Raw genomic sequence first — 9135 nt, 5'->3', positions numbered from 1 at the left:
CGTCCGACGGGGACGGGTGACGCGCGGCATGGATGGGAGGGGGGTGGGGTAGGGGGCGTGTCACCCCAACACGATGCCCTGGGGGGGGGGGGGTCATCACCGTCAGGGGGTGCTACCCCCCCCCCCCCCATGGCTCCAGTAGTTCTCCCGTCCCCCCGGAGGCGACACGGCCCCCCCCCACTGTGCACCATCCCTGCGGGCGATGTGAAGTGCACGCGTCCCCTTTACAGCCCGGCTTTCTGAGCTGACATCACCGCGGTGTTTGTGGCGAGAGAAGGGGGGGGGGCGAGGGGCGAGAGACAGAGGAAGCGGGGGGGAGGGAGGCAGGGAGGGAGGGAGGGGAGGAGGGAGGGAGAATCTCTCGGGACATAAATCAGTGCGTGCCGGCTCCGTTAGTATTCCGCGCAGATCGAGGCGGAGGAGCGGACGGAGCGCGCTCCCTGCTCCTCTCCTCGCTCCTCGCCCTGCTCCCATCTGCCCGCTGCTCACGGCTTCAACGGGGAAGGAGGCTCCCATGCCTGCTCGGATTTAGCCTCGGCTGCCGCAGCGGCGCTACCATGGAGAAAACGGCGGCTGCGGCGTCGGCTTCATCCTCATCTCCATCATCATCATCGTCGTCGTCGTCGGCAGCAGCGTCGTCGTCGTCGATGGCAGCAGCCACGACGGCCGCTGCGGCGGCAGCGGCGGCGGAAGCGAAGGCTCCGCAGGCGAACCTGGAGGAGGAGCTCAAGTGCCCGGTGTGCGGGGCGCTGTACCGCGAGCCCGTGATCCTCCCGTGCGCGCACAGCGCCTGCCTGCCCTGCGCGCGCACCATCCTCCAGCCGCGCAGCCCCGAGCTCGCCGAGGGCGGCCCGGGCGCGCACGGGGCAGCGGGGGCAGCGGGGGCAGCGGCGGCGGCGGCGGCGGCCAAGAGCGACGGCTCGGACTGCGGGGACTACGTGGACCTGGACAAGCTGAGTCTGTACAGCGAGACTGACAGCGGCTACGGCTCGTTCGTGAGCAACCCGGCCACGCCGTGCGGCCAGAAACCCCCCAGCAACGGCGTGCGCGTGTTCCCCCCAGGCAGCCCGCGCAGCGCGGGGGGCAGCCTCACCTGCCCGCAGTGCCACCGCTCGCTGGTGTTGGGCGACAGGGGGCTGGCGGGATGCCCCCGGAACGCCATCCTCGAGGCGGTCGTGGAGCGATACCGAAGGCAGGCGCGGGGCGCCGCGCCGCTGCTGCCCCCCGGCGTCGGCGCGGCTGGCACCGTGTGTCAGCTGTGCGAGGAGGGCAGCGCGCCCGCCGAGGCCACGGTCCAGTGCGAGCAGTGCGGGATGCTCTACTGCGACGCGTGCCGCGCGCGGTGCCACCCGGCGCGGGGTCCGCTCGCCACGCACCGCCTCGTCGCCGTGGAGCGCGGTGCCGGCGGCGCAGCTCCGGACAACTCCGGCAGCGCCCAGCAGCAGCAGCAGCAGGTGGAGCAGTGGGCGCCCCGCAGGGCCACGTGCGTGGAGCACGAGACGGAGACGCCGTGCTCCTTCTGCGTGGCGTGCGGGGTGGCTGCGTGCCGCCTGTGCCTGGGGGATGGCGGCAGGCACTCCCAGCACGACACACGCGCCATCGCGGGCACCTGCAAGCAGCATAAGGTGAGAGGGAGAGACGGAGTTACCCACCCCTCCTACGCCATTCCTGGAAGTCCTCCCCCACCTGGTTAATCTACGACTCTGATCCCGCCACCACCACCACCACGCGTCGCGTTAACTGGCACACCTGCGCTGCTTGGGAATGACGGGGTTGGCAGGGGAGGCCGCGCGGAGTATGACGCAGTGTGTGGGGTTTGTAGGTGGTGCTGGGTGTCGGGGGAGGCTGGGTGTAGGTGGTGCAGGGTGTCGGGGGAGGCTGGGTGTAGGTGCGGCAGGGCGCCCTATTTGTCCGCCCAGCGACGCGTGTCGGGCCGCGCTGATCGATGCGCGCCCTCGGCTGATGCCTCTGACCCCGGGCGTCACTTCTGCTCCAGCGCCTCCTCATCCCGACCGGCACCGCCTGCAGCTCGAGCACTAAGTGGGGTCGCGGGCAGACGAGCGGGGAACGGGGGGAGGGACAAAGGGGTCTGGGGGGGGGCGCATAAGGGGACGAGAGGGGGTCTCGGGAACCTGAGAGCGACGAGTCACAACAAACCTTGCGTTCCACGCGGCCGTTACGCAGTCTGACGGAAACTCCCGCTCAGCCGGCTGACATCACCGCCTCCTCCCTCACCTTCTCCCGGCTCACCCTCCCACTCCTACCACCACTCACCACCACGATGCCGCCTACCCTCCCACGCCACTCACCCTCCCCTACACTCCCCTCATTCATCTTCCCACTCACCACCTCCCGCTCACTATTCACTCCCTCCTCCTAACGTACCCACCATCCACTCACCCTCCCACCCCTCCCCTCACTCGCCACCATTCCCCTCCGCCCACTCACCGTCAACTCCCTTATCCCTACTCAACCTCACACCCCTCCCTCCACTCACACCCCCCCCACATCCTCTCACTCTCACACCCCTCCCCCAATCACCTCCCCCCCCCCTTCCGTCACCTAAGCAACAGCAGTCGCATCTGCACCCCCACCCGCGCTGTGAACACACGGGGCCGGATTCACGCGGTGTTGGCCGGATAAGACCTTATCGCCAGATTTCTTTCGTGAAACGGTGTCGATGTCTCGATCGCCAACTCTGGGGGGAATCCACAAGGCGCCGATTGCGTTTCGGTAAATCGGGAACCTGGTGCCAAGGAAGCAACGCTGCCAAACGTTACAAACAACAACTTCAAAATGCGATTGGTCCCAACCCACACTGGCCAACCAGCCACGAGCACATGTCCTCTCTCGCTGACCCTTAACCTGACCCACACTGGCCAACCAGCCACTAGCACCGGTCCTCTCTCTTCTTTTGTCAAGGCGCTCTTCCTCCTCCCTCCCAGCTTAAATAGTCGCTCCAAGCCTAGGACGTGTCATTCAGACTCTGTTCTTCACCTGAGGACGGCTGCTTGCGTTGTGGCCGAAACGTCGTGAGAATTATTTTATTATGTTTTATTTTTATTATTTTATTATTTCCATTCTACGTGACTTTACCGAAAGAACCAAGAAGACGGTCCTCTTTCGCTGACCCTAAACCTGACTCACACTGGCCAACCAGCCACTAGCACCGGCCATCCCTCACTGACTCCTCCGGCATTCTCCCTATGTCAGGCGAAACTGCACGCTCAGTGAAAGTGGTTGAGTGGAACCGCATTGGAGCCTCTGTAGAGCAGGAGGCAGCCGGTGGTGGGGGGGGTCAGAGCGTTCTAGGGATTTACGCCGCGTGGGGCCGTGGGAGGATGAAACCCATGCGGCTGTAAATGACCAATGCTGATCACCATATGGTAAAAATCGGGCCACACTGAACCGTATTGAGTTAATTCTTGGATGGCAATGGTACCACTGTTATACATGTACTGCAAAGGCCTTTCATGACAATCCACTGCTGGATGAGACCATACTTCACGCTGGTCAGTGCGGCTTGGTGGTAGATGGAGAGAGCATAGATGTGGAAGGATCGAAGTACTGCACAACTATGGATTGTGCCGCATTGCCCTATGCCGTCCACAACGTCGCCCCGAGGCCGCCAAATGGTGACCTGGCGTGCACGGTAGAGGTGATCGCCCATCCAAGCACCATCCAGGCTCAGCCAGGCTCAGCTTCTGAGATGTGACGAGATCGGGCGCCTTCCTCGTGATACGGGGCGACCATGGCGTCGGTGGTGCCGCGATGTCGCCACGCTCTCTGAAAAGTGCGACACTGGCCTCCACCTGCCAACTGGGTTTGTGTATTTCGCTCTGTTGAATGTGCGTTTAACATTTTGTGTTTGAGCTTTTCGCCCCTGATTTCTGTCACCCGTGTTGCGAGTTACAGGCTTTTTGGCAGTGGCATTTAGACTCTCACAATACCGTAATCTCCCAATTTATGAGACGCACCGGAAAGGAAGACGCACCCATAAACGTGTGTGCCCAGAGTCTTTAAACAAATCTGGTCGAATGTTTTTTTTACAAAGATCCCCCTAATAGCGTTACAGATTGTTGGGGCAAGTGCGATATGTAAGCACCTATAAAGGTCGGCACGGCATACGAGGGGATTGGTGGCCAACACCACGCCCGGCCGCCTTTGTTTCTATGGTGGCAATGTTTACACACCGGAACAAGTACTCATTTGATGCTGAATGGACCTAGGGGATGCCCAAGAGCGGTTCAGATAATTGTCACTGGTCTTGGCCGTGAGTGAGAATCGAACTCGGTTCGCCAGGTTCGTAGCGCGGCGCGCTAATCGCTACTGCACTGACACACACGCACACACACACAGACGCACACACACATACACACACGCGCACACAACAACCGCCATTCGCCACTAAGTGGCGGTGACGTCACCACGACGCTTGTGCCAGGCCATGTGCACCTTGAGGCCACGTGAAGTGTCGAACGCCCGCTGGCAGGAGGTCACGGGGCAGACCCAGGTGCCACGGGTCGACTGACCGAGATGACCGAGATGACTGGCTGATGCACCACCTGTGCCCCCTACTGTGCCAACTTGCTGTGCTTTAGCCACCCGGCGCTCCGCTCGTTGTTGTGAGCGTCGCTCCTCCGCCCTCCGTTGTTGTTGGAGGGCGACTGCCTCCAACTGCCCAGTAGCGTCCTTCACGAGCCTCCTCCACTGAGGCCGATCTTGACACCGCTGGTACCAGTCATCGGCAAGTCCACTCAGCTCCACGTCCTCCTGTACCACATCACTCCATCTCTTCTCTAGCCCGTGCCGCGCCCGTTTAGCCCCCTCGATCCGGCCGAACAAAAGCTGTTTAGGCATGCGGTGGCTGGGCATGCGGGCTACATGACCCAGCCAACGCAGCCTTGCCTGCCGGAGGAGCTCACTGATGGGACTTTGCCCAGATCTTTCAAGGACTTGTGAGCTCCTCACACAATCCAGCCTGGTCAAACCCAGGATGGATCGTAGGCAGGCCAGCCTAAATGTTTCCAACCGGCGAAGATGCTCCACTAGGGGGGTCCACGTTTCGCAAGCGTAGAGAAGGGAGGGAATGACCGTGGCCGAGAAGACCTGAAGCTTCGTGCGGAGCGACAGACCAGGTAGCTTCCACACAGCGTTACGCAACCGATGAAAAGATATTGCCGCTCGACTGATTCGGAGTGAGACCTCTGCTGATAAACTGGAGCTGGTCATGAGCACACTGCCCAGGTATGGGAAACTCTCTACTCTCTCCACAACTGCCCCATCACCGATTGGGAGTTGTGGGGGCGGAGTGCCCGATGGTACAAAATACCCAGGCAGGTGCTTAGTTTTGGTGGGGCTGATGGTAAGGCCCCACCTCTTAGTGGCACACTCCAGCCTCAGCAGCAGCGTCTCCAACTCCTCTTCTGAATGAGCAGCTATTACCAAATCATCGGCATACATAACGTGGTTGACCAATAGGGAGCCATCCCTTGATCGCACCCGGGCGTCGATCAGCCTCCCATTATATCTGTACCAAATGGTAATTCCCCCGGTACAGCTATTGAAGGCTTCACGAACTACGCAGTCGAAATAGATGTTAAATAATGTGGGAGCCAGAGGACATCCCTGTCGCACCCCAAGGTGTACAGGGAAAGGCTCCGACTCCCGGCCACGTAGTTTTACCCGGGCCCGCTCACCATCATGAAGGTCCTTAATGATCGTGAGCAGAGGGTCAGGGACTCCGAAAGCACGAAGAACAACCCAGAGCCCAGTCCTACTGATGGTATCATAGGCCTTGACCAGGTCAATAAAGCAGAGATGTAGGTCTTTTTGGAATTCCCTACACCTCTGCTGTAGCAGACGGACAGAAAATATGGCATCTGTGCAGGACCGCCCTTTCCTGAAACCACATTGGGGCTCCGCAAGCCTCTCCTCAGCATGCCTAGCAAGGCGATGTTGAATAATCCTTGCCAGGACCTTACCCGGCACACTGAGGAGTGAGATGCCCCTGTAGTTGTTACAGTCTGTGCGGTCCCCCTTCTTAAAGAGGGGGACCACCAGGGCATCCTTCCAGTCCTGCGGAACCCGTCCAGTGGTCCAGACTGTTGTTATGATGTCATATAGGGCAGTCTGTGCACAAACGCCACCCTCCCTCAGCATTTCGCCTGGGAGATCATCTCTGCCCGGTGCCTTCCCTGGTCTCAGACTCCGGATCGCCCTCAGTACTTCCTCAACAGCCGGTACCTCAGCCAGCCACTCACAGGGGGTGACCTCTTCCAATATTTGAGGCACCGCAGCCTCAGCAGGGTTATCCCCACTTTGTGCCATGATGTTTTCCTGGCTGAGAGATTTTCCCTCCCCCAGGACCTCACAGAAATGCTCAGCAAATCTGCAAACCTGTTCCTGGGGGTCGGAGATTGGATCACCGTTTTTTCCTCTAATGATGGTAATAGGTGTGGCGCTGCAGGTTACTTTTTTGATGGAGTTAAATAGTGATTTGTGATCGCGGGCCACTGAGGCAGACTCCATCTCCTCAGCAACCCGCGACCACCACCCATCCTTACAGCGCCTTACGGCTCTCCGAACCTCCGAGCGAAGGCTGCGGTAAACCTCCTCATTCTCTGACGTGGGATGCTGTAGGCGATGAGAGTGGGCCTGTCGCTTTTTCTCAATTAACCTGAACACCTCCTCCGTCAGCCAGGGTTCCCGGGGAGGTCTGGACCGCGTACCCAAAGCAGCCATTGCAGCTGCATGAGTCACAGTCTTAAACCTCGCCCATTTACCCTCGACATCAGGTGGAGTGGGGGACGATGCCAACCCCAGCTGCAAGCGATGATGAAATTCTCGCTTGCAACTTTCATCAGCTAACTTAGACCAGGCCACTTTTGGTTGGAATGGGATCCTGGGTGTACACCCACCACCGGAGTGGAAGAATGGCAGGCGCATCTTACAGATGACTAGTCGATGGTCAGAGGGCAGATCAGCTCCACGGTAGGTCCTGGTGTCAAGGACATGGGCTCGCATCCGCTGGTCCGTCACTACGTAGTCCAGCAGATGTTCTTGCTTGGACCCGGCATGCATCCATGATGTTGTGTGGATGCGCCGATGCCGGAAGAGCGTGTTGGTAATTACAAGCCCATGGGCTGCACAGAAATCTAGCAGCCTCCTACCGTTGTTATTGAGCTGATCTGGCCCATGCCTTCCAATCACTCCAGACCAGGTGCCAGCATCATGACCAACTCGGGCATTGAAGTCACCCAACAAGATGACTCTGTCCCGAGTGGCCACTTTAGCCAGCACCTGTGACAGTAGGTCATAGAAAGCGTCTGACTCATCGGCTTTGCCTGCATCCCTCCACGGATGTTCGTCTTCGGTGGGGGCGTAAGTAACCACGACCACCACTCCTCGTCTCTGGTTGATGGGAAGGCGAGCCCAAAGTATCCTGGGGCTTACAGCTTCCCACACCTCACCGCCACGCTCCCACGCCCCCTTCATTCTTTTGTTCAGAAGAAGAGCCACACCCTGTTGTTTGGCAGTCTCCTGCCCCGAGTAGAGGACTGTCCACCCCTCATGGTGGCAGGAGCCAGAACCGGTCCACCGGACCTCCTGAATGCCACAGAGATCCAGGCGGGTACCGGTCCAGCTCCCGACAGAGGAGTGGCAGCCTCTCCTCCGCAGTGAGCGTTCGAACATTCCACGTGGCCATCCGCAATGGTTTTTCGTTGTTACTGGAGGAGCCCCGAGGGTTAAAATTCAATCTCCTGGCTCCGCCAAATGGGGTTTGGCCAGGAGACGTCATAAAAGCCTGACCCCCCGGGGCCTCCGGCACAAGCTTATTAATTACAGGTTTATGTTTAAATCGTAGTTTAGTGGTGGTTAATTGAAGGTGGAGGGGTTACCAGCCCCTCGCACCCGTCCAGAGCCCCCGTTTAGCCACTGTGGTGGTCACAGACGCCATGAGGGGAGAGGCCAATGGGCATTGGCCCTCCCCCCACAGCACTGCCCACGACAGTGTTGCCCGTCCGGCACCGCACACACACGGATATACATCTGGAAATTAAGAGGCCTGACACTGCCGATGAGACGCAGAGAGTTGAAACCGGTTCAGAGTTTGCTTGGTAAAACAATTCTAGAATTGGTCTGGAAGTCTAAATAGGCTGATGGACAAAGTCAATACCTTGTGTTTGTAGAGACAGAACGGAGTTATGCTTTTCTACGCGTTTTACCCGGAACCCTCCACAGCCTGGAATCGAATTGTGGTGGCTGCAGTGGTCGTGGCTTGAGATTGGGGGGCGGCGGTGGGGGGCGAGGAGGACGGTCGGGGGGGGGGGGTGCGGGGGGGGGGGGCTGCACCACTCTTGGTAATTCACCGTAATCATCAGCCATGGTCAATCCGCTGCCGGATGAAGGTGATTGACGAGTTGCGAGTGCCCTCCTGGCAGGTTTACGCCTCGTGGTATCCACACCCACGTGCCGTGTGGGTACCACGAGGCACCGCTGGCGGCCCTGGCGGGAGGGGCGGGAGGCCGGGCTCCTTGCTGGAGCCACCCCCAACCTTCCACGCCGACACTCCTAGTCCCTTAAAGCAAATCCCTGATTTAATGAGGGTAATTAACTGGCCGTGAATGGTGGTTTTGCTAATTAAATGATTGATTGGTTTACATCTGAGTCCTCCAGGTAGCGAACTGGTGGACTAGCGGTGAGGGGGGCTGGGGGTGGGACAGATCGGGGTGGGGGGGCCTAGGGGAAAAGTCAGGGTGGGGAGGGGGGGCTAGGGTGACAGATCGTGGTGGAAAGGGGGCCTGGGGGGAGAAGTTAGGGTGGTGAGGGGGGGCCTGGGGTGGACAGATCGGGGTGGAGGGGGCCTAGGGGAAAAGTCAGAGTGGGAGGGGGGGGCTAGGGTGACAGATCGTGGTGGGGAGGGACCTGGGGGGAGAAGTCAGGGTGGTGAGGGGGGGCCTGGGGTGACAGATCGGGGTGGAGAGCGGGGCCTGGGGTGAGAGGTCAGGGTGGGGAGGGGGCCTAGAGGGAGAGGTCAGGGTGGGGTGCCCCGAAGCAAGAGCTAAATGGCATGATCGATACGGAAACAATAGGCGACATAATATGACCAAAACATTACCAATACACGGGGAC

At 59.8% G+C, this 9135-nt stretch overlaps 1 protein-coding gene across 1 annotated transcript in view; it reads left to right on the top strand.

The window, feature by feature from the left end:
* The first annotated feature begins 402 nt into the window (after positions 1–402).
* The window catches only part of LOC144728889 (E3 ubiquitin-protein ligase TRIM9-like), a 33055-nt gene continuing 24322 nt past the window's right edge, over positions 403–9135 (top strand). Inside the window, exon 1 of the mRNA XM_078608611.1 lies at positions 403–1625. Within this exon, the coding sequence (XP_078464737.1) occupies positions 558–1625 (1068 nt within the window). The 5' untranslated portion in view covers positions 403–557. The remainder of the gene's footprint in view (positions 1626–9135) is intronic.

The sequence above is a fragment of the Lampetra planeri genome, chromosome 30 (genome assembly GCF_965212315.1).
Source record: "Lampetra planeri chromosome 30, kcLamPlan1.2.h2, whole genome shotgun sequence".
Classification (NCBI taxonomy): Eukaryota; Metazoa; Chordata; class Hyperoartia; order Petromyzontiformes; family Petromyzontidae; genus Lampetra; species Lampetra planeri.
The sequence above is the reverse complement of the archived record's forward strand: the minus strand, read 5'-3'. Positions and strand labels throughout refer to the sequence as shown.